Source organism: Lithohypha guttulata (assembly GCF_036872675.1).
Source record: "Lithohypha guttulata strain CCFEE 5908 chromosome Unknown scaffold_1, whole genome shotgun sequence".
In the NCBI taxonomy this organism is placed as follows: Eukaryota; Fungi; Ascomycota; class Eurotiomycetes; order Chaetothyriales; family Trichomeriaceae; genus Lithohypha; species Lithohypha guttulata.
In genome coordinates, this window is record NW_027042750.1 from 5310620 (window position 1) to 5333795 (window position 23176).

General features: G+C 49.2%; 7 protein-coding genes across 7 annotated transcripts; 3 read left to right on the plus strand and 4 right to left on the minus strand.

The window, feature by feature from the left end:
- Positions 1–1168: 1168 nt before the first annotated feature.
- NAG5 (N-acetylglucosamine kinase 1) lies at positions 1169–2590 on the plus strand (the record flags this gene model as incomplete). Its single annotated transcript, XM_064896324.1, has 2 exons — positions 1169–1301; positions 1338–2590. The coding sequence occupies 2 exons, from the start codon at positions 1169–1171 to the stop codon at positions 2588–2590; spliced, it is 1386 nt and encodes a 461-aa protein (XP_064759011.1).
- Positions 2591–2718: 128 nt separating this feature from the next.
- LTR64_001950 (uncharacterized protein) lies at positions 2719–3908 on the minus strand (the record flags this gene model as incomplete). Its single annotated transcript, XM_064896325.1, has 2 exons — positions 2719–2788; positions 2938–3908. 2 exons carry the CDS (start codon positions 3906–3908, stop codon positions 2719–2721), a joined length of 1041 nt encoding a protein of 346 aa, XP_064759012.1.
- A 662-nt stretch (positions 3909–4570) lies between these two features.
- LTR64_001951 (uncharacterized protein) lies at positions 4571–6174 on the minus strand (the record flags this gene model as incomplete). Its single annotated transcript, XM_064896326.1, has 2 exons — positions 4571–5770; positions 5818–6174. The coding sequence occupies 2 exons, from the start codon at positions 6172–6174 to the stop codon at positions 4571–4573; spliced, it is 1557 nt and encodes a 518-aa protein (XP_064759013.1).
- A 2918-nt stretch (positions 6175–9092) lies between these two features.
- LTR64_001952 (uncharacterized protein) lies at positions 9093–9878 on the plus strand (the record flags this gene model as incomplete). Its single annotated transcript, XM_064896327.1, has 2 exons — positions 9093–9148; positions 9200–9878. 2 exons carry the CDS (start codon positions 9093–9095, stop codon positions 9876–9878), a joined length of 735 nt encoding a protein of 244 aa, XP_064759014.1.
- A 4516-nt stretch (positions 9879–14394) lies between these two features.
- On the minus strand, positions 14395–16560 carry LTR64_001953 (uncharacterized protein; the record flags this gene model as incomplete). The annotated part of the gene is made up of 1 exon (XM_064896328.1): positions 14395–16560. The coding sequence occupies one exon, from the start codon at positions 16558–16560 to the stop codon at positions 14395–14397; it is 2166 nt and encodes a 721-aa protein (XP_064759015.1).
- Positions 16561–17307: 747 nt separating this feature from the next.
- Positions 17308–19212, plus strand: LTR64_001954 (uncharacterized protein; the record flags this gene model as incomplete). Its single annotated transcript, XM_064896329.1, has 4 exons — positions 17308–17820; positions 17909–17973; positions 18104–18520; positions 18591–19212. 4 exons carry the CDS (start codon positions 17308–17310, stop codon positions 19210–19212), a joined length of 1617 nt encoding a protein of 538 aa, XP_064759016.1.
- Positions 19213–19720: 508 nt separating this feature from the next.
- On the minus strand, positions 19721–20397 carry LTR64_001955 (uncharacterized protein; the record flags this gene model as incomplete). The annotated part of the gene is made up of 2 exons (XM_064896330.1): positions 19721–20200; positions 20266–20397. 2 exons carry the CDS (start codon positions 20395–20397, stop codon positions 19721–19723), a joined length of 612 nt encoding a protein of 203 aa, XP_064759017.1.
- Between the last annotated feature and the right edge of the window lie 2779 nt (positions 20398–23176).

The window sequence follows — 23176 nt, forward strand, 5'->3', positions numbered from 1 at the left end:
GTTCACCCAGAACCAGATGGTCAAGAAGCATGGCGATGACGCTGGAACCTGCACGAGAAGGCAAAGCTCTAAGCCTTACTAGAAGCTGCAACCCTTCGACGAGGATGTAGCTGAGCATGCAATTAAGTGTAGCGATTCCTCTTTGCTTCAGATAGGACCTGTATTCTTCGTGACGGGGGCCAAATGCGAAACAATCATGAAACGATCCAAACATGCAGGATATGTGAACTTGCAAACGCAGGAGAATAGAGTGATATCGAGTCAAATTTCGTAGCCTACGTTCAGGGGTAAGTCATGACAGACAAGTCGGAGCTGTGCAAGTTCGATCCTGATAAACATCGAAAAGCGAGGCGTTTATGGGTGGGAAGATGCCGTTGTACCGTTTGTCTTCTAGAAATTCTCTGGAAGGAAATCCCGGAATTTTGCGACCTGAAGCAACGTCGCGTCGTTGTAGGATCCTGCTGGGCTTGCACCTCATTACGGTCATTAAGTCGGAAGAATACAAAGTGAATTACAGAAGTACCTCTAGTATTGTGTTGGCAACCGCCGATCTCGGCTAATTCCTGGGGGAAACTGGCCATCCACTAGTGCATAATCGATCTTCGCCGGGCACGACAATGTAACGTCTGCTCGCAACACTTCGCCATACAACTGCGACGGTGGATGGGCAGGCCAGAGTGACATTCTGGCAATGTTCTGTTCAACTCTTCGTTGTAGCCAAGTTTGCCGCTCACCTTTCTGATTCCGCTCCAGTCTTGTTTGTTACATGACAGTAGGCAACATCGAGCGTGTGCATGACCGATATGTTTTGATACTTGTCCCTCGTCTCATTGTGACATTCCCTTCGCATATCTCAGCGCCTCCAAGATTGACATCTAGTTCACAGCTACTTTTCACTCGTTATGCATATGCAAGTCTTTGATTGTCGCAGGGTGCAGAACATTCACAACCATTGATACAGCTTGTGGCCGGAAGGAAGCTTCGCCGCACGCTGTGACCTCTATTCGTTAGCGAGACGATGCCTTTGGAACTTCTTCAGACCATCCTTCGTCAACTCGATCGCCTGCTGTCTTTCTTTGGGCTTCATTCCGTCGAGATCTTCAGGTGGAGGCTGGGAAGAAATGGTCTGCCTAGAAACGAGCACAATGTTCTCCATACTCCTTCGAATATGCGACCTCTCCTCGACCTTCAGAAAGAGGTGATCAGCCTCTTCTTGGAGCCATGCGATATTCACCAGATGCGATATATGTCATTGTGTTTGAAGGAGGAATATCAAAAGAAGCTGAAAAGTAGCACAGCATGTATGCTGCCCTCCTTTTGTCACACCCTACCTACAGGCCAGGAAAGAGGCACTTTCATTGCACTCGACCTGGGCGGTTCTACCCTCAGAGTTGCTGTTATTGAATTGTGTACAAGGGCGGACCCCAACGGCGGACTAAGCATTCGACACATGACTGTGCACAAGATTAACGAGCATATCCGGCAGCTATTTGCCAAAGACTTCTTCGATTGGATGGCAGCAAAGGTCATCGATACCCTTCGTCAATGTGAACATACACAGTCACTTCTACATGAAACGGTTCACGTAGGACTGGCTTGGAGCTTTCCTATTGAGCAGACAAGCCATCGTGGCGGTACCATTCAACCAATGGGTAAAGGATTCAAAGCACATGAAGGCATAATTGGTCAGGATCTGGGTAATTTGATAGAGCTTGCCTGCCGAAAACGTGGTCTTGAGGTACGCGTCAGCGCGATTGTGAACGATTCGTCTGCAACTCTCTTGTCCCAAGCGTATAAGGATCCTGCTACCACGGTGGGCCTTATCTTGGGTACAGGCACCAACGCTGCCATTTATTTACCTGTCAATTTGCTTGGCGCCGATAAGTTCGGGAAACGTGATGCTGAATGGTTCACGCAAGCTGAGAAGGTCATCATCAATACAGAATTGTCCATGTTCGGAAAGGGTATCCTGCCCGTTACGAGGTGGGACGAGAACCTCAACCGCAACCATATCTGCCCTGATTTCCAGCCTTTGGAATACATGACTACTGGTCGGTATCTCAGCGAGATCTTTCGGTTGGTGATTGCTGAAGCAGTTGATACCTGTCATTTGTTTGATGGTGTCTTGCCTCAACCACTTCAAGGCAGATATACCTTGGACACAGCTCTGCTAGCGGCCATCGAAGAGGATACGACCAAAGGTTGCATCAGCTCGGCTGAGAGGATACAGAAAGAGTTCAAACTACTTTGTGTGCCCACACCTGCTGAGATGCGCTTCTTGAGACTTCTGACAGAGAGCATTTCTCATCGCGCAGCTGCTTACATTGCCACGACAATACACGCTCTATGGATGCTTGAGCACGATCCTATGCTCGAGATGACCTCCAAAACCATCGTCGCGGCCAATGGTAGTGTGATTTCTATGTATCCCGGCTTCAGAGATCGATGTCAACAGTACGCTAACGAGCTTGTCGCTGCCAGTCAGTCGTCTGCATCTTCTAGGTCCCGACACGAGATCACAATACGACCGACAGAGGAGGCAACGTTGTTTGGTGTAGCGGTCGCAGTCGCTGTTTCTGGTGCTACATGAAAGAAGAGCTGTCCACCACAATTGGCCAGGTAGCTGTCTCTCTTGTAATAACAAGTTAACATCGTCGAGAGGCTACAGACAATTCTGGAACAAGCGATGTTATGATATACTTTGGAATCATATGGCAATTAAATACTGGCGTGTGGTTTGACCATATACTTCTTGCACATATATTGGTTCAGGGAGGACCAAGTCTGACTGCAGACATGGAATCAGCCAGCATCATGGCAGAACGTCCTAGAAAAGAGACAAGCCAGGAAACCTTCGTTTGCTAGGCTTAAAATATCTCATTTGGATAGAAGCGAGCCACTGCTCCCAATGTGAACGAATCACCTCATTCTAATTACCTCCAACGCCGGATCAAACTCTGAGAATTCCCAATGTCCGTCATAGCTCGTCGAGTTTGTGTTTCCTGGCTAAATTCAATTTGAGCCTGCCCTCTTCCACGATACACATTCCCAGCATGCACAACGGCATTGCCGTCGATGACCAGATTGCTGTACGAGTTGCCCTTTACTTTCACTCCGTACGCGACGTCGTTCCCGAGGAACACTTTGGATTGACCAGATAGTTTGATGCCGCTGAATTGCTGTCCGTCCTGGACAAGAATGGCCTGCTCGACAGCTCGTTGAAGAACAACATCTGTCTCCTCAGCAGCACTCTTCAGCAGCAGTCTGTCTTGCGCATCTTCGGTAACCTCCTTCACCTCCTCGATAGCAAGCCGGTCTTGTACCAGTATGGTCTTGGGAAAGTTCTCAATCAGAGCGTCTGCGAGGTCCTTGACGTCTCTTACAAGATCGTCGAAGCGTTTCTTCTCGTACAATGCCCATTTCGCCTTGCGGAGTGTACCCATGTTCTTCTGCCTGCTCTGTATTCTTGCTTTCATTTTCAGATGCATACTCTTCCACCTCGTATTGGCGCTACTGACATCCTCATCACTCTCTATGACCGCCAGACCAGCCTCCTCCTCACTTGCCGCGGGGTTTATCAGTTTCTGCCTCTGCTCGTAGCCTTTGCTCAGGGTCTCGGCATTTTCGAACGCTTCTGCAATGCTTCCCAGCAATGTCCTCGCTATGTCTTTCTCGTGTTTGCTAAGTCGGGCCTCGACCAATACTTGCTGCTTAGGGTCATTACTGAGCAGTTCGAGGGATTCAGCCCATCGTTGGAGGCGAAGACGTGAAACATCGAGTTTGAGGACTGATTGCTCGTAGTCTTTGCCGAAACGTCGTCCGTATTGAATGTATTCGAAGCATTGCATGCATGTTGTGAATAGGCCGAATAGGCCGGCGATGCCCATTCCCAGGCTTGCGGGGTCCATGGCGGAGCCGTGCACACACCCGGAACTTATCCCGAATCACAATTTTTGGAATCGACCTCGTTCTTTCTCAGTTCCTTTTATCTGTCAGACAGTCTACAGGTCTTGAACTGGGGAGTTGGAAGAAAGACGCGGAAACTTGAGTTTTTCAAGTACATGGTATATCGAGGTTACAAAGCACATCTGTACCACAAGCACATGTCGCGAAACGCAAAAGGTCGCTGTTCTGCCTTGTGCACGAGCACCCAATCATGTTGAGCACTGCCCTTACCGATGTCTGCCCAAACCCTCTGTCCCAGTCCCGATAAACACCAAAGACTGGTATGGTGTCGGCCAATAGTGTTGTGAAGCTGTATGGTATGCATGCAAGAACCCTCTTCGCGAGTACGTTGTATAAGAGCATATGAGATCTTTTCCGACTTTTTGTCACGTCAGTCCACATCCTGGTCATTAGAAAAGCGACTGCTCTGGAGGCGCCTGTCTACTAGTATATCTGGACCTTTCTCGATTATCGTCGCGTACCAAGCCTGGGACTTTGAGTCGAGCCAATCTCCATTCCCCTTATTCCAGACGAAACTCAAACACGATCCGGCACAACGAAGGCAAGGTTGATATTTGCCCTGTGCCTAGAACAGTCCCCAACTAGGCCATTCTCCCAATCCAGACTAATCCAATTGATTCAACTCAGTTGCCAGCACGTGTTGTCCTGGGTTGCCAAAGAATACTTCTGCACCCATTGTGGGCAAATCACACTGCAATTCCGTAGTGCCAGATATCCCCTGGCTCGTAGACTTCGTAGACACAGGCGCTGAAATGCTGCGGTTGTGAATGCCTGTCCCAATCTTCGCCATGTCATTATCTTTGTCCGCCACGTCCTGCTCTGCCCGTGCCAAAGCGCCTCGGATAAATGACACGATTTGTGGTGGTGTCAAAGCACTCTTCAATTGTCCAGAAGCTGCTTCGCAGGCTTCCCACGCCTCGAGCACAAACTTGCTGAACATACGATAGACGGGACTATCGAAATCGCCATCGGCAGAGAACCACCCTTCATAATTTGCGCTTATGGCTTCCCAAGCCTGACAAGCCGTTTCGTCGATCGGCCGTCTTGCTAGTCCTTGGAGTAGTTGAATATAGGCTGGGAAGGGAAAATGAAACATGTTCAACCAGCGAAGTCCTCTGGTAGGAGGCGAGGTCATAATCTTCGTGTCACATTCGAGGACTTTCAGGGCATAAGAGGTGGCAATCTCTCGCTGTGCATCTGTTCGATGCGCGGGTAAGTCGGACTGCCTAGCATGGTGTTCTAGGAGACGATATTTGGCAAGATATGCTCGCATCGTCCAAATTGTTGTGAAGTGGAGCGGGTTCTCTAGATCACAGAACTGGAAATATTTTTCTTCAAGCATCTCTTCTAGCTTGTTGAGGTCATGGTTTGGGGCAATGACTTCGCGCTGTGTATGCTTGGATATCAGCTTCAAGGCAGGATTAGTGTAGTCAAGATGGAAGTCACTATGGCGAATGAAGTCAGCAACCTCGCTACGCACGGCAATGAACAGTGCTTCAGACGATCCGCCTCGCATGGAAAGAGGCGTCTTCATCTCAGCTCGTAGCTCAGAATTGTTGACGTTGAGTGGACGACGACAATCCCATGTGGGATCCAATGTGACGATGTTTGAGCTAGCGAGCTCGGAAATTCGAGTGTCGAACAGCACGATTGCCCACCAAAGTCTTCGACGCATTTCTGCCTCAAGAATGGTATGTTTGGCTAGCATTGTCTCGCTATGCATGCCCATACGTTGTGCGGTGCGAACTGCAACTCCAAGCATGGAGTGCAACGATGGAGGAGTTGTGCTCCTTCCTAGGGAGAGCTGGAATAACTCAATACAGGACAGGGGAAACAGTACCAGGAACTCACCAGATAGAGGAACAATGCGGTCAGGCAGTCGCGGTTGTCAGACTGCAGGAATTTACTTGCCCATAGCGCTTGTCGGCAGCCAAATTGGTACTCAATTAAGAGCTGGTCTTTCGAGGATCCGAACACAGATCTGCACTCCTCCGCAGTGATACTACGAATACCTATACAGTAGATGCTAAACATCAGTGCCTGCATGGTACGCGGAGTGTTCGCGACATTACTAGCAGCTTCAATTATACGCGGCTGCAAACTGTGAGTATGTGTAACCTTGAGCAATGGATCGACATTGTCCAGGTAAATTTGCCAGAGCCTGAAGATCTGGACAGGGTCAGGATGTAGAGCGGACGCATCAACCATTGGCCTGGATAAGCCGAACAGTAAGTTGTCGTCGTTGTTGGGATGTGAGTCCCACGCCCTCGTGATGACAGTCTCGCGTACATCGTCACCAGATGAATTGCTGTCGTGGTCAGAACCGCGGAACTGCTGACATTATTAGCAGAGTAGCATAACCATATTCCAGACTTCGCGACCACTTCCTGCGATGCACGGATACGCACTTCTTGGCTCATAGCATGCCAGACGTTCCTGCGAACGTCAGTCGTTTCCTTGCTCTGATGACCACTCACTTGACTTTGTAAGTAGCAGTAAACCCTTCAGCGGCAGTCGTAGTCGCACTATTGCGTTCAGTCCTTGCAAGGCCTGCACTTTGTATTTGACCACAGCGTGGAGCATACCTAGCTTCCCTGCCTTTACTAGAATACTTGTTTAGTGGCTGAAATACGACATTGTTCTGTTGCAGCAGTTCTTCGTATCTGCGGAGACGTTCTAATAGAGCTCGCTCCGAGAACCTGCGTCTTCTTGGGGCCAATGTTGCTTGTACGCATCGGACCTGAGACCTGGTGCAGTTACCACAAGGAAATGTGCGGTCGCATTTCACCTTACGTTGTTGGCAAAGCACGCAAGCAAGAATTCGTTGTGGTTTTAGATCTTGGGAAGAAGGCGAGAGGATCTCTGGCGAGAAGCCAGTAGCAGGCGTGGGTGGAACAGTCGCCATACTCGTAGATGTGATATCCGCAAACAGTGTCGTAGGTCGTGGTATCACAACATGACTTCTTCAATAATCCTCAGAGTCAGTCACAAAAACAAAAACAAAAAAGAACCAGACACTATTGGATCCTCTGCAAAAACGGCGAAAGACAATCACCACTCAACGAAAGTATAGTAGCTTATTGCTTTTGACCATATGATTTTGCAGCTCAGAAGTATGGCCACCAAATCACATCTCGCTAGATGGCAGAGACCTTCATGAGCATTAAAGATTGTCATTCGGTGGTTTGAACCACGAAACTGGGCGTGGCTTCCGAGAAAAGTGGTGGCCGCTGCGCACAACTTTATGAGCCACCTTTACCGGCTACGTCCCCGCCTGAACAGCCTCGCGCTTTCGTCGTGTCGAATTGATAATAGCTCTCCGGGATTTGAAGTCGTCCCAATTCCAACCTTCGAATAGAGAGCTACTTGCCACAGCTTCTCGAACGTATGCTGGACCTCTCTTCTAAGCATGTGTTAGAATACGGGATGTATAAGCCGTATACAAGGTCTTCTTGACCGAACGAACGTCGGCTTCTTCCATTGCGGTCTATGAACTTGAACCTGCACTCTGTGGCACCAATATTGCCCCGAATGGCTTCACTTTTGGCTGTGCCATGGTGGACTTAGGATCAGTCCTTCTTCCAAAAATCGGTAGCCTTGTCCCATCCATGTCTTTCTAAGCTTGTCTTACCTTTGTCTCAATGTATGGTATGTTAAAGGTTGCATTGTCAGTATAGGGCTCAATGGTCCCGTGGCACCTTCGCAGGTCATGCCTAGCCTAAACGAATACTTGCTCGATATCTTCTGCTAATTCTGGTAGATCTCAGTCTTGGTGGCATTACAGCAACCTGCTGCCAGGAAGCTGCTCATTGCTATTTCGGCTGACACCAGAGTCGTGACAAGCCCCACTGTTGCCTTCTACACAAAATCCACCCAAAACATTTCTATCTGCTGACCTTCACTCGCGCTTATTCCTGTGGCCCCCGCGATATTAGTGAGCTAGATACTCGACGTATTCGATTATCATGTAAGGCGAGCACACAAACCAGAGGTTCAGTGAAGACTATCCCCAGGCAGAATGCCAAGAGGAATGGTGAAATTGACAGCGAAGCTGGGACCATGGTGCACGACAAGCACTATTGCAAAATTCTGGTGCCCCAACACAACGACAATCTTTAGATCGGGCCTATCGTGCATCAGGTTGCACTACATATTCGTCGTGGTGCTTTCCTACGCTACAGTCATGTGAAGCCAGTTCTCAACAACCTACCAGATCATGCAATAGACAGTCATACAACCAAAGCTAGTTGAAGGAAACGTGGTCGCTTTATCTTCGTGGCGATTTTGAGCCGTGGAGTCCACGAAGCTGTCCGCGTCACTACAGGTACTCTATTCTCGAGCCTGCCGCAGATATATTCTTCAAGGAGGCAAGGGGAGATGCCAGCGACGAGTGAACTAACACATCTGGAGGTACTGTCGATGATCTGGAAATATGGAAACGTGGAAGGTCTAGTGGTTCACGCAGTTGTGATCCTTCAGAACGAGTCAAAACGAGTGCGCGAGCATAGTACGTTGTGACCTACATGACCAGTATTGAATCAATGAAACGAAACGTTGCCCTATCCTGAACTTCGTGGCTGCTTCTTCGCTATTGCCCGTCGCAAATGAAGGTCGCTTATAGCCGATCCGATCCGGTCCGATGTCCACAGTATTTGCCTGCCCACTTTTGAGCTCAATGAACTGGAGCCACACTTCGTTACCACTGAACATCTGCTAGACATGTGCAGAGAGCTCGAAATGTACCTTGCAGCTCGGAAGCCGTTGACAACGAGCAATACCCCACTCGAAAGAACTGTGGAAGGCTATTGCGAGTGCGATGCTCTTGACTCTTCGGTATTCGTAAACGACTACCAACTCTTCACATCCCAGTTGCCTTCATCCTTCATGGTTCCCGCACACTGACTCGTCGACCAAATTGGATACTTAACCTATACATTATTCTAACATAGATCACTGACCATAGGAGCACTGGTACAGCATAGCGATACATCTCAGAGCTATATTCAAATCCGGCCGCGTCCCACTGACAGACTCATCCTCGAGAGAGCTCGAAGCTTCTTTGACTACAGATTATAGCAAGAGACCTTTGGCCGCAGTGTAGGGTTGAGAAGAAGTCCTCGATCAAAATGGCGTCTATCAAAGCCAACGCACGCAAGGTGGTATGCATTGGTCGTAATTACGCGTGAGAACTTGCCTTGTACTCACATCTGCTGCGTACACTAATACTCTCCAGTGATCACATCAAAGAGCTCAACAACACTCGCCCCAAGAACCCGTTCTTCTTTCTCAAGCCGACCTCATCCATACTCCCACCTCCGCATAGCAACACACCAATCCTGCTACCTAGAAACGTCAACGTACACTACGAAGTTGAGCTTGGTATAGTGATAGGCAAGCCTGCGCACAACCTTCATATTCCGAGCAGTCTACCTGATGAGGACGCAATGGCAAAAGCACTGCCTTATATCAAGAGCTATTTTATCGGCATAGACCTTACAGGACGGAACCTTCAAGAGGCAGCGAAGAAGAGTGGTCTACCATGGACCACAGCAAAAGGATTTGATACCTTCCTACCCATATCGAACGAGATCCCTAGGGACAGAATCCCTGACCCGCACAATGCACGGATTTGGCTCAGTGTCAACGGGGAGAAGAAGCAAGATGATAACACGAATCTGATGTTGTTCAGGATACCACGGATATTGAGCGAGATCAGCAGAGTCATGACACTCGAGGAAGGAGATCTTGTCATAACGGGTACCCCGAAAGGCGTTGGATCGATTGTGGCTGGTGATCGCGTGGAATGCGGGATTGAGGTTCAGGGGAGCAAAGTAGAGGAGGGCAGTATTGAAATCGGAGTTGAAGATGCGGCAGGACCAGAAGATGGCGGTTACGATTTTGCACGGCTGTGAAATGCTGCATGATCCCTTACATTCTATCCCCAATTTGAGCTGACATTGTTCGTTTCACCTGATATTCAAGGCTATTCGCTATCATTTCTTCTGCTTACAGGGTATTTACCATGATATGGGAGGTTATGTCAGGCTAGCTGCAAGATTACTCAACTCGGGCCTGTCTGCTCGTTGAGCCTGTCGCTCGCTTCGATTCGGAAATTACTCTCTTTGCTACCCCAGGTAACTTCAGTCCGATGATGTCTTGGCGCAACGACAATTGCTGCAGCTTACTCACCTCATATTGGCTCTCATGGCTAATACAGTGTTACAGAAATTCGTGCTTGTCTAACCTCCTTTTCACCAGGAACACGACTAAAGATGAGTGCGAGGATGAAACAATGAAAAGACACAAGCGATATTGTCGTCGCTCCAACGCTTGTCTGTGGCTTGATACGAATGAAGCGCTGTCGCGCCATGCTGCTTGGAATGCAAAGTAGCGTCACGTTTGCTCAGCAACGGGGCTATGGATGATAAGTTCAGTGTACAAGTTAGGACCGTCAAGGTACACCGTCGACCTGAACCATATCTCGTCGAATTAATTACTTCTCGCCCAGACAGTGTATCGATCTTTAAGTTGCATCACCTCCGACTTCTTCATAGTCCGCAATAAATGTCTATCGAACAGCATGTCTGCCATCAAGTCGATCCTCGCCTCCTTCTGCTTGGCGTACTGCTCCTTGGTAGCAGCAAGCCCCAGACCCGCGAAGAACCCGGGCTGCGGTGACTTGAATATCGTCTTCACGTAAGTCCGACTCAAATTGCTGCAACACTGACAGTCTAACACATGCATCCCTGCGGACTACCATCCTACCACCCACTCGTGGAAGCTCAGGGCTTCAATGGCAGCGCTGTCGACCAAGCCCTCCGACACGATGCAGCTGAGGTCACCAAGGCCGGGTACAATCTCAAAGGCACGTTGGGCGTCCGAGTAATTGACCTCAATGGCTGATCTTTGAGTTAGTGGTTCTCATGGGTCATGAACGGGACATCAGTGTGGCGAGCCAACAGCTGAGCGGTATCAAATGGGACGGAACAGGCGTGGGCTATAGCGTACGTGGGTCGACCCTAAAAGACATAACTATTCGCTTCAAGGGTAGGTCAACAAAGCCTCTCGAAGTGAGGGCACTGATCTGGCGTAACAGATACTGTTCAGTTGTACCGCAACAAAGCACCAAGGTCGCCGATCCTGTTCAATTACTCTCCTGCGAGCGCTCTTTGGGCTATCCAAGAACAGTTTCCGCTCCCGGAAAACTGTACGAATGAGCCTGGAAAAGACTTGGTAGGTTTTCATATTTCCCGAGTCTGTGTGAAAAGGCTGACATGTCTCGCAAAGGGTTTGAGGTTGTCTGTGACATCTGCAGCCAGTGAGCTGTCGTCGTCATGCAGCTGAAAACTCGACCTGGGCGGAGCACAACTCTGACTCAAAGACCTTCTCGGCGCTCCTCACTGCCTACTTTCTGATGCTGCATCTTGGTATCCAGTATTCCACAGCTCTGCGTCAGCTCAAGTTTAGCAGATCTCAGGTTGGCAGCAGCTTGCCAGAAACGTCCCGATCGTCCTCTCTTCCGCGTCGATTTCTGCAGCGGTCCAAAACATCACCTATGTGGAACGTGGATGCCAGTTATCACTGCTTCGATGGTCGACAATCTTCCGAGGACTGATCAAGGCCTACGCCGATACGATATCTTTGGTCATACGTCTTTTCCCATATTCGTGCAACACTTCACAGCCCCGAAGCATCTCACTGAACGTCACACATCTGCAACAGTGAACCACGTCCTCGAGGAATGTTTAATAGTGTCGTTAGGCTGATGGGTTGGTTAGCTGTAACGCAATATGACAGAAGATCCAGATAGCTGATGCCTGACGTGCCTGGGCTTGACGAAGCGATTCCGAGCACACTTACCGCATTACTAGGCTATGCCAGCACGGAAGTACAGCAAGTAGCACGCTGTAGGATAAAGAGATTCGCGTCGCGTCGTAACTCGTGGTAACTCGTGTCAAACTGCTGTAACTTTGTAGACATGTAGACCTTCTATATAGTGATCAATTCTTCCATCGTCTCTACAAGTGTTCTTAATTGAGCAATCCCGGAAACACCGCCTATGCGCCACCATGAACGCCTTGCCAATGCCCTAAACTCCCAGCCTTTTCTTGCATTACCTCACGCTCTCGACGTTGGTACGACAGTACACGCACCTCAAGCCTCCATCTGGTGTCGAGTCTTCCCAGCCCTGGAAACATTGGTCATGACAACGGTTTAGGCACTCCTCACACTGCCAATAGGCCTCACCCGCCTCCCCCTCATACGGCATCAGACAAATGCCGCACTCTTGATGGCTATGTCGCAGTGGCGAGGGAGAACGACTTCTTGACCGAGAAACTGTCGTGTCTGAAGCAGAAGAAGAAGGTGATGGGCTTGATTCTGGTGTCGAGATCGTGGAAGATGCCGCAACACTCGGAGCAGGAGTAAGGGCAGCAATTCGGCTGCGCCTTATGGAGTCCAAAGACGGCCTTTCTTGCGGTACAGTGGACGATCCTGTTTCTGACACCAACCCATTCAGAGTCTGCCCAGGCGATCGTCCTGCCCCACTGGAAGATGGTTGCTGAGATTCATGTTGGGAAGTCCCGGTCCCGGAATTTTCTGAAGAGTGAGAAGTGTTCCAGCGTTCAGCATTATCTTGGGTGCTTGTGGAGCTTGGCGCGTGCTGTGAACCTGGCGGTGTCTGTTGAATTCTTCTTCCCCGGACCACTTCATCGCTGATGTGGTTATACTCTGAAGCCACTGCCTCTATGTGACCTACAGCAGTTCTTGAGTTGTTATTCGGACGTGCTCCCAGACCCTGATTCGAGCCAATTCTCGATTGTCCATCGTTGGCCAGCGGCACAACAGTAGCAACAATTGTAGTTCCAATGCTGTGACGTGGTACTCTGCCTAGTTCCCGCTCAAGATCTTCGAAGAGCACCATGCTGCTATGGTTCTCTAGGCCATACCTACAGTCCTGGTACAGCGGTAGGGGATAATCATATGGTTGCGGAATCCCCCGAGAGGTAGGTATGCTCGATGATGTTCCCCAACCGTTGAGCTGGTATTCCCAAATACTAACTTTGTCTGCAGCTTGGTACTGATGCCATCTCTTACACAGTAGCAGTCTCGCTACGTAGTCAAGATCAGCAGTTCTGACATTCTCGCCTCTGTTTAATGTATACACGATGTCGTTCAGAATGTCGACAGCAGTTTGTCGAGAGAAATGTGCTGCAAGAAGTCCACAAGTAGGTTTCTTGAGTCCATAACCAATACAGGTCGGTTGATCAAAAGGATGTCTGATACCAAGCTGCCTACAAAGTTGGTCGATGGATGCCATACCGTTCAAGGCGTGCTTGTGAGCTCGACAATGGATGGGAGCACTGGTATCAGATCTATGCTTTGATCACTTGAACTGACTATTGGTCATACAACCGAGAGCTTAAGCATGGCTCTTTATCTCAAAAGGCGGCGCTTGATATTGAGCAAGCTTGCAAGCTTGACACATGAACGGATTTCCCTCTCCATACTCGCAGCCTGTCCAGAGACGGTCTGCTGCCACTCCTGATACGCCTTGGGCTTCACCGAAGCTCAGCTGTACATGTGAGGCCAAGCGTGCACGGCTCAAGCAAGGCGTAGACGGTCGACCTTATCCGGTATAGATCGGTTAGCTCTTCCGGGCACGATACGGGAGATCTACACCACCACTGCTCATTGTTGGGCAGGGGGCGAAGCAACAAAAGTTCCACCTCTTAGAGCATGGCACGTTGAGCTGGACGTGGTCCGGCTTCATCACTGCACGGACTTGCTATCGATGCCGCAAAGTCTGCCTCGTCCAGCCCTTTGCGCGTGGAAGCGGCCCGTGGCTGAGCAGATCATGCAACGATGGACTGACTATACGGCTTTGAGCAGCACCTAAAATTGGCGCTCAAGCGCTTGCCATTGACGACAAGTGTGCTGCTGAGCCAATGACGAGCCACAACTTGCTTCGAGGCCGTTTCGTGGCCGCTTTGCGGAGCTGGTCGTGACATAGGTTCCTGGTGGTACTTTGGTACATGAACTGTATCGGGGGCTGCTACTCCGTGACTTGACTCGTTTGAGCCTCAGAAGCATGTATCTATCTATGCCTGTCCACGTGGAGAGAGAGAGGATAAATGCAGGTCTGATGTAACAAGGCTTGGACCACGTAATCGATCAGACCGGCACGGCTCGCTAATCAGGTTAACTTCTTTGCACCGAATACGTTTTCGAGACTTTACTATCGTGGTCCCGGAGTGGCACGTCAGTTCTGTGGCAACAGAGATCGAAAGATGGTCAGGTAAGCCGACATCTTAGCTTTGTATAGGCATTCCGAACCAAAATGGTCGCCTCATGACCTCCTTTGCAAATTCGGTGCTAGCTGTCCGACTATCTTAGATAAAAATGATTTGATAGTCGTCGTCCACTAGACTAACCAAGTCCATACCACCCACTTGGTCTTGATTTCGTCCCCGTCTTCTTGTTAACTATCCATGCCAGCACCATTGCCATGGTCTGATCTCTCGCCACCGTCGCTTCAGTCTTTTCGCGAGCATCAAATTGTGGTGGAGCTGGTGTCTGACTGCTGGCTGTGAAGGTGAACGTCAGGCTCGACGACTGGTCAGCATCCGACTCAGGTACTTTTGTGTTGAGGTCGCTATCAGGTATTCTCTCGCCATTCAAGAACACCTCAACTACCACTTCTGTTTTGTCTCCACTACTAGGAGAAATGACTTTAATCGATCCGCCAAGATTTACTGTGACTTGCTCCTGACCATCCACTGTCGACTTTTCAGCTGCCTTCACCGCAAAATTGGTAATTGACAACTCTGGAGAACGTTCGTTGTTGCTCTTGAGCTTGCTCAACTTACTCAGCCTTGGTAGTGATGGCGTCAAGTGAGGTCTTTGTCTTCGATTTCTAATGCTCTCGAATGCCTTGGCCCAACTCAACAACTTTTCGTCCGAATATGCCGGGCCACAGAAAGTCAGACCCATAGGTACGTTCTTCTCTTCCAACAAGCCCATATTCACAGTAACGCTGGGCACACCCATGTGACGGAAAGATCGATTGCAATTGCTGTACTTTACACCGTTCGTCCACGCGTGTTTAGCAGATTCATGAGAGATATCTGCGTCGGCTTTCCCAACATCACCGGCAGCAGGAAATACAACCACATCGTACCTATTGCAAGTCATCCAGTCCTCGAGGAAGTGTTTGCGCATTGACTCGAGAGTTCGACAGGCGTCCTTCAGACCAGGATAGTTGAGCAACGATTGCCACGCGGTCTCTGAATTGACATCTCGGTCGAGGTGAGACGTCAATTTAGTCCAATGTATAGCATTTGTGGGCTCCGCGTAAGCGATCTGCGGATGATCTGGTGGCACTGCTGGAAATAGTTTAGTAGCGTCGACGGCATGAAGGCTTGGATATTTCGGATCTGCGTTTCCACGTAGGAAGGCATCCCATGCCAGAGCTATTAGTGGGCCGCGCTCGACACTGTTCCAGTCTTTAGGTAATCTGGGAAAGTCGGAGTATCCAAGGGCGGATAAAGAGTCTGGAGCGTCGTAGCCTTGGACTAAAGGAAACTCATTCACGACAATTACCTCCGCTCCTTGTGCTTCGAGATCGGCTCGTGCCTGCTCCCATAGCGAGACGACTGCAGGTGAAGTAAAGACTGGTTGGACATGAGCAAGTTGTGGGCCGGCAATATAGCAGGAGGGAACTGCTACTCGCAAGCCTGCCAAAGAAGTGTCTTTTGCAAGCGACTTGAACGGTTGAGGACGACTCGACCACGAGGTCGGGACATCGACGAAGTTTTGTGAACGCCAAAAGTCACCCTGGATTGTGAAATCTTCTGCAGTGATAACATCAAGCAACTCAAACAGATCGTCCATGGTGCGAGTATGAGTGCAGACGTCATCCGCCGTTGGGTACAGTGGCCAGATTCCACGCACAGAAATCAGGCCGCGAGAAGGGGTATATGCAATAAGACCATTGTTCGAAGCTGGCGAGCGTCCTGACGACACAGTCTCTGAACCTAAACCAAAGGCCACCATAGAAGAAGTCGTTGATACTGCACTACCATGTGAAGAACCAGATGCGAAAGCGCCAGACAACCAATCCTTGTTGTAGGGGTTCTCTGATCGTCCATGAACACCTCTTTGTAAACCTCCGTACATCATTGGACAAGTGACGGTTTTCCCAAGTATGACAGATCCTGCTTCTCGAAGTCTTTGTACAACGAAAGAGTCTTCGTTTGCAATCAAGTCTTGCAGAGCTGGAGAACCACTAGCGACACTCATGCCACGTATCTTGTAGCTATCCTTGACTGTGCATGGAATGCCATCGAGTGGACTCGCAGGCTCGCCTCGTGCGCGTCTTTCATCTGACGCCGCTGCTTCGTTGAAGACGGAGGGGTTGAGCACGGGAGTCGAATTTAAGGAAGGACCTCGACAGTCGAAGTGGCTGATTCGATTGAGACTCTCGGCTGCCAGTTCGACGGCAGTAATGAGACCATCTTTAAGAGCTTGGGACAGAACAGATATAGGTGCCTCCGCAATATCGAACGTGTCCATGTTTAGCGGGTGCCGAGACATCGTGGGTGGATTTGTTGTCAGAAAGTGCAGAGAATGATCAATATACGTACGCGAATCTGTCGAACGAACACGAGATATCAAGCAGAAGCACCTACCTTAGATTCACGATCGGGCAAAAACATAGTGATTAATTGGCTTGTGGGACAGCGAACCTTGTATTCCGAGCTGTTTGCCGACAGGACGCCATGGAGCTGGTCCGAGCTATGTGACTTTATCAAATAGTAGGTAGTGAAATATAGGAAGAAGGTGCGTGGTCGCTGCCGTGGTGAAGTCTGACTCGAGCCTGAGAGTCAATATTTAGAACATATGCCGGAGATGGCACTTTAAAAGCACGTAGAATCGGCAGCATTGACAATTCGACCTAATACGGAGTACAGCGTGCACCACTGATCCACAATTCGGGTAAGTGATTGAACACATCACGAACCAGCGGACACCATAAGGTGAACTCTCACATGCAAATGTTCTCGTAGTGTTACAACGTCCACCCTCATACAGAGATGATCTGCTTATCTATGTCAAATGCTTCGCGGAGCCATTCAGCGACTATGTCCGTCTTCCAGCGTCGTGCAAAACATGATAACGATAGATGAAGGTGTTTTATCTCGGCGCATGGCGCACCCACTGTATGACATGCCAGCCCAAGCTTTTGTTTTATATATACTGGTGGTACATAGTATCTATCTGTGTCGATTCTCCTTCCACGTATTTCTGCTCTAGCAAAGTCACAAAGGTGGATCACATACAATGGCCACCACTAATAGCACACCAATGTCTTCTGAGAAGGATGGCATTACACGAGCTGGCTCTGTGCACTCAGCTACTCGGCCCGGCAGCATCATCAATACTGTGAAAGATATCGGTCCAGATCCCAAGGGAGACATAGCTACTGGCCTCTATCGAGAAATTGATAATTTTACTCCAGAAGAACTCGAAACAGAGCAACTCAAAGTACGACGCTTGGTGGATTGGAGAATTATGCCCATCATCTGCATGACCTATATGATTCAATTTCTCGACAAGCTGTCCCTCAATTATGCATCTGCCTACACCCTCATTCCGGACCTTGGCCTTGAGGGCGAGAGATACTCGTGGGTTGCAGCCATCTTCAACTTTGGTTACCTCTTTTGGGCAATTCCCGCCAACCTCCTCGTCCAACGATTACCTGTTGCAAAATATACTGGTACCATGATTTTTGTCTGGGCTATTCTGCTTGTATGTCATGTGGCTGCGAAGAACTATGCTGGTATGCTTGCGTTGGTAAGTAGCATAGAATGGCCGCTGTAAAACAGAGCGATATATGTGTAGCGGCCAGTTTTTGGGCCAGAAAACGCACTAACGACTGCAGCGCTTCCTCCTCGGAATGTTCGAAGCGAGCATCTCACCAGCGATCATGAGTATCTGTTCAATGTGGTAAGTCACCGCATGTCAAAAGTCGATGTTTCTCTTCATCCAGCACTACCGATGCCTGTCCTATGTGCATGACGGTGCTCGTCTCCTCCGGCGTGTCTGAACGAGCTCATGGATCTAATATGCCACCTAGGTATACCCGCTCAGAGCAGCCCTTACGAATGTGTATATTCCTTGCCTTCAATGGTATGGCAACGATGATCGGAGCCTTGCTGGGCTTTGGACTCGGCCATTCCACCAGCACGTCGTTGAAGTCTTGGCAACTCATCTTCCTGACTATCGGACTTATCAATTTTGTCTGGAGTATCATTTTTCTTTGGATCATGCCGGACTCGCCAGCAAATGCAAAGTTTCTGACTCACAGGCAACGCGTAGTTGCTGTTTATCGAGTTTCCAATAACATGATCGGGGTGAAGACGAAACAGTACAAGTTGCCCCAGGTTACCGAAGCTTTTACCGATGTCAAGGTGCTTCTCATTGCGCTCATCGGTGTAGCTACTGGCGTGATTAATGGAGGAATTGCAAACTTCGCGTCAGCACTGATCCGAGGGTATGTGTCGCTGAGTGAAGTTTTTTCTTTGTGGGTGGAAAAAAGACCTACACTAACAGATCTTCCCCAGATATGGATTCAGCGGCATTAGTGCCACACTATTACAGCTTCCAACAGGAGCCTTCGAATTCGTTCTCGTGCCAGTCTGTGGCCTCATCGCTGCATATTGTGCCAATACACGATGCATTGTTCTTGGCGTGATCTGTCTGGTACCCTTTGGAGGCCTCCTCGGTATCAGATTCACAGACCTGGAGCATCGATGGACGCTGGTAGGATGCACATGGCTTCAATACATCGTCGGGGCGCCAGTCATTCTCAGTTGGAATCTGCTCACCACCAACGTCGCTGGACATACCAAACGATCCTTCTCTAATGGCCTCTGGTTCACCCTCTACGCAGCTGGTAACATCGCTGGAGCCAATATATTCTTTGCGAGGGAACGACCAAGATACTTCTCTGCGCTCACTGGACTGTGCATTTGTTATGGTGGCATAATTGTGATAGCAGCACTTTTGTGGATACTAATGAAAAGGGAGAACCTCCGGAGAGATGCCGAACAAGAGAGAAGAGGCAGCGCAGCCGTTGTGTATGCTCACTCTAAGGAAGGCGTGCAAACTGATCAGAGGGCGATAGACGATGGCTTCAACGACTTGACTGATAAACAAGGTCGATACTTTCGATATGCTCTATAGAGCAGCTCACTATGCAAGGACTACATGTCCACGTGCGTTCCCTCCATGTCTCATTCGGACTCGACCGACCAATCCTCGAGTAGTGCCACCAGTCTTTTCCCAAGCCATAAGACGTCTGTCAAGTTAGTGGTCCATACTATTACCAGCTACGTTTCGAAGTCCAGGCGCGCGAGCCACGACGCGTACAACTTCAACGGTATCACTGGTTGTGGGGTCCTATCAAATTCGCAACGAAAATCGTTGATGAAGCCACGGCCCTGAAGGTCGCACTGTTGTTGGTATATCGTATTTCCGCTGGACAAGCAGTCGAGAACAGGTCGAGTATAGCCAAAGTCTCGCACTCCACCTCGACATCGAAGTGCGTGCATCTTCTTCAGGATCACCCCCACACCCTCGAACCTCTATCGACGTTCAGAGAGCGTTTGGTATTGGCGAGATTAGCATTTCTTCATCGCGAGTGGAGCATAATGGAATTCTTCATAATTGTTACATCTCATTGTCGAACCACTCACGTCGGTCGTCGCATATGATCGTCCTGTTCGTCCTGATTGCACAGCAATAAATCGATCGGTATTCTCTCGGATCCCTGAGCATAATTCGTGGATGTCGGCAAGCATGAGCGTGCTGATGGACCACTCTCATATCTAGGGTTGGAAGTGGTCGAATCTAATGAACTTGCATCGGACACTGACCTCGCTAGCAATTGCAGAGGATCATCGACCTTGGTTGCAACTTGGTCGAGGATTTCCAGCTTCTGTGTGTCTGACAGATTGTCATTCAAGACTGTGTTCATGGTTTGAGTAATCCTAAGTTGGTCGCCAGAGCGCCATGCCAACGAGATATGGCTGAGCAGAGCTTCATGGATGACGGCTTTGCCCATAATGAGCTCTTTGTACTTGTTCGTCCGTTTGTCGTGTCCTTCAAACTTGCAATTCAGTCCATCTTTGCGGCACTGGTCGCAATTACGGTCGTCATGTCCTCCAGTACACTGACAGTCACGTATGTTAGTAAAACCAAAATAGAACGTCCGTTACTGAGACCGGGAGCGCGTACCCTTCTCCTTTTGTGCTTGCATATCGTGCACGCTGCTGCTGCCTTTTTTCGAGGACGTTCAGATTTTGGCAGCAGCACTTCCACAAGTTCGGGCAATGTGTTGACTGGAACTGCTGTGGAGGACAAAGACATAGTAGCAGCACTCGTCGGGCCTACTTTCTGCTTTATGGTGTTGTGAAGGGTTGCTGAATGCGACGACATATACTGTCGTAGAAAACTGCAAGGCACCTACTGGCCTTCACTCAATCCCATGTTGGAACATCAGATACGTAGCTAGCTGGATGTGGCCTTGACTATCTATAGAAGAGCCCATTGTGTACGGAACAACAATTCCAGAGCCTACACTCACGCAAATTCTTCAGCTGCTGAGATCTTCCTCAGCCTCCTTGGCGATCTAGAAAGGTCGCAAGTTCGTGCATGTGAGCGACTGAATGTGGTAGTCTACTCTACAGTAGTAGGCTGGCGAAATTGCACAGTATTTGCCTCAAAGCTGCAGGGTACGATGTGGTCAATAGACGAATATCACACAGGCATACTCTACTCTAGCGCTTGTGATGAGTTGTAAAGCCGCGTTCCGTACTCAAGTGCTGGAACTCCATGGCGGAAGTAGTTCCCGGACATCTCTAGCGAGTGGATCTAGAAATAACCCTCGAGTCCGCAATGACGTGGGCTCAACAAGTTGAGCACAGGGTAGCATTCCTTGCGTACCTGACCTGAACATGGTCTCCACGAGCACAAACGGGGCAGGAAGTGAAGGTAAACCAATGTCTCTATAACTTATATTTTCAATATCTAGGCCTTTCTTGCTCTGGAGCGTGCAATCCGCTTGGTCGTTTGTGTTTGTAGCACTCTTAATTAGCGGCAGGAGTACGCGATTGAATCGGCGATCGTATTCAGGCCCAGACAGAGCATTCTTCGTGGCTTGCTCCCCCGGAATACCCTGCAGCGACGCTCGTTGACTGTCTGGCATCGCTTGGGATATGCTGCAGTTCCGTTGAGCATGTCACCCTGCTTCGGAGAATTACGTGATCTCACTGGAAATACTGAAAGCGATACGGGAGCATCGCATCACTAAGGTACTACCACGACGTATTGGAAAGACAATTGTGGCAGTTGTATTCTTGTTCGAGAGCAGGGACCAACGTCTCGGCGCTCTAAAGGTCGAGCACGAAAGATCATCTGGACATAATTTAGTTACTGTTCTCAATAACGTAAACGCATACCTTGGACAAATCTCGGCACTAGCATTGTCCAGTTTGTGAGGGTTCGAATAGCTGAAGGGCGCTTGTGTTTTGGCGGCAGAGTGCTCCATCGTACAGGGCCCCCTTCGTGACCTGGCCGAATGCCTCTCACTTTACGAATATCTATCAATCTGCAATCAAAAGTTCATTGCTATACTATTTCACATATGATCTTTGATTGGTAAAACCTGAGGAGTTGAAGCCAAACACCGAACTCACAGATACGAGGTCGCTAAATATACCTGAAATGTGCTCTTAGATCCAGATGGTCCAAGTACATCGCAACATTATCCCGCAAAGGATGTTAAAGTCTAGCCAGAGCACCAGGATCTGATCACCAGGCATCTCGCGTGGATCTCGAGAAAGCCTTTTTTTTTCCACATGGCCAATCGAGCAGAGGCGATCCTTTCACTTGAAACTCAAACTTCGCTATCATAACCAATGACTTGACCTCACCTCGACAGTAGCATTTTTTACAACGTACATAGCATCAACTCCTATTGCCTAGCAGTAAGACCGGACTTGCAAATTTTTAGAGTCGCGGAGATATACTAATACTGCTGGATGTTGAGGCTCACGTCGCCAAGAACCCTGTTAGCTCGAGCTACTCGAGTACGGTAACCAGCCGCGCAATCGATCCTACTGACTCGATTGAGACACAACGGAAATGTCGACGCCGTGAGCCAGTGCCGATCCTGCAGCTGGTTGGATTGCGAAGAACGAACATTGTTGCCAAACTTGGCACCGATTCTAGAGCTCGCCAACCATGCAGCAATAGTAAGTACGGATATGCATGGAGTGCCGTCGCACGCGTCTTTATCACTATCACTCGATGTTGTTTGATAGAGTAAACGCCAAATGTATCATGTATCGACACAGCGTGCAAGTACAGTATGCACTTTTGCATCACGTTCATCCATGGTTCTCGTCAGCTTACACGTGGAAAGAGCAAAGCAAACCCCTAGCGAAACGAGATCTTGCTGAATGAGAGTAACTCGTTTGCAGATGAGGTTCTTAAGACTAGGCACAAAACGCCACAATCGGGCTATGTGGCCCGTCTCCTCGTGCATGGTCTTGCTTCGTCGTAGCTGCACACTCATACATTGGCAGCTGTTCGAATTATTCTCGAGTCATCAAAAGAAATGCGCTCGGCTCTGAGTATTGCCAGAGTTTGGAATATGCTTGGTTTGCGTATTGTGTTTAGAGAAACCGCTCCTGCAAGAGCTAAACTTTATTCTTTGTCTTCAGCAGGATAAATTGAGCGCAACGTGATACAGTCAACTTCTTCGTCTTATTCAACGTTGACCATAATGTTGTCCATCCCCTTGAAGCCCGCACAATTGGGCATGACGTGAACTCGTCATCTTGTTACACTTTCCCGTATCGGGCTTTCCCCAATCGAGAGAAATTAGCTATAAGCGGACTAGGAAGGTGTAACGAGACCTCCCTTCGATCGAACACCGCGTCCAGTTTACAAAGCAGTTGCAACGGGCTCTTCAATCGAAGCCCAGCAGTGGTCAAACAGCCCTTTAGTGATAATCACATGGTCAATGTGCACACAGTTCCTTGCCAACATCCTGGTCATGGACGTCGCAATGTCTCTAGCTCGCTTGCCGACGGTTGATAGAGGCAGTTGTGACCAGATCCACACAAACTTCCCAGTCAGAGAA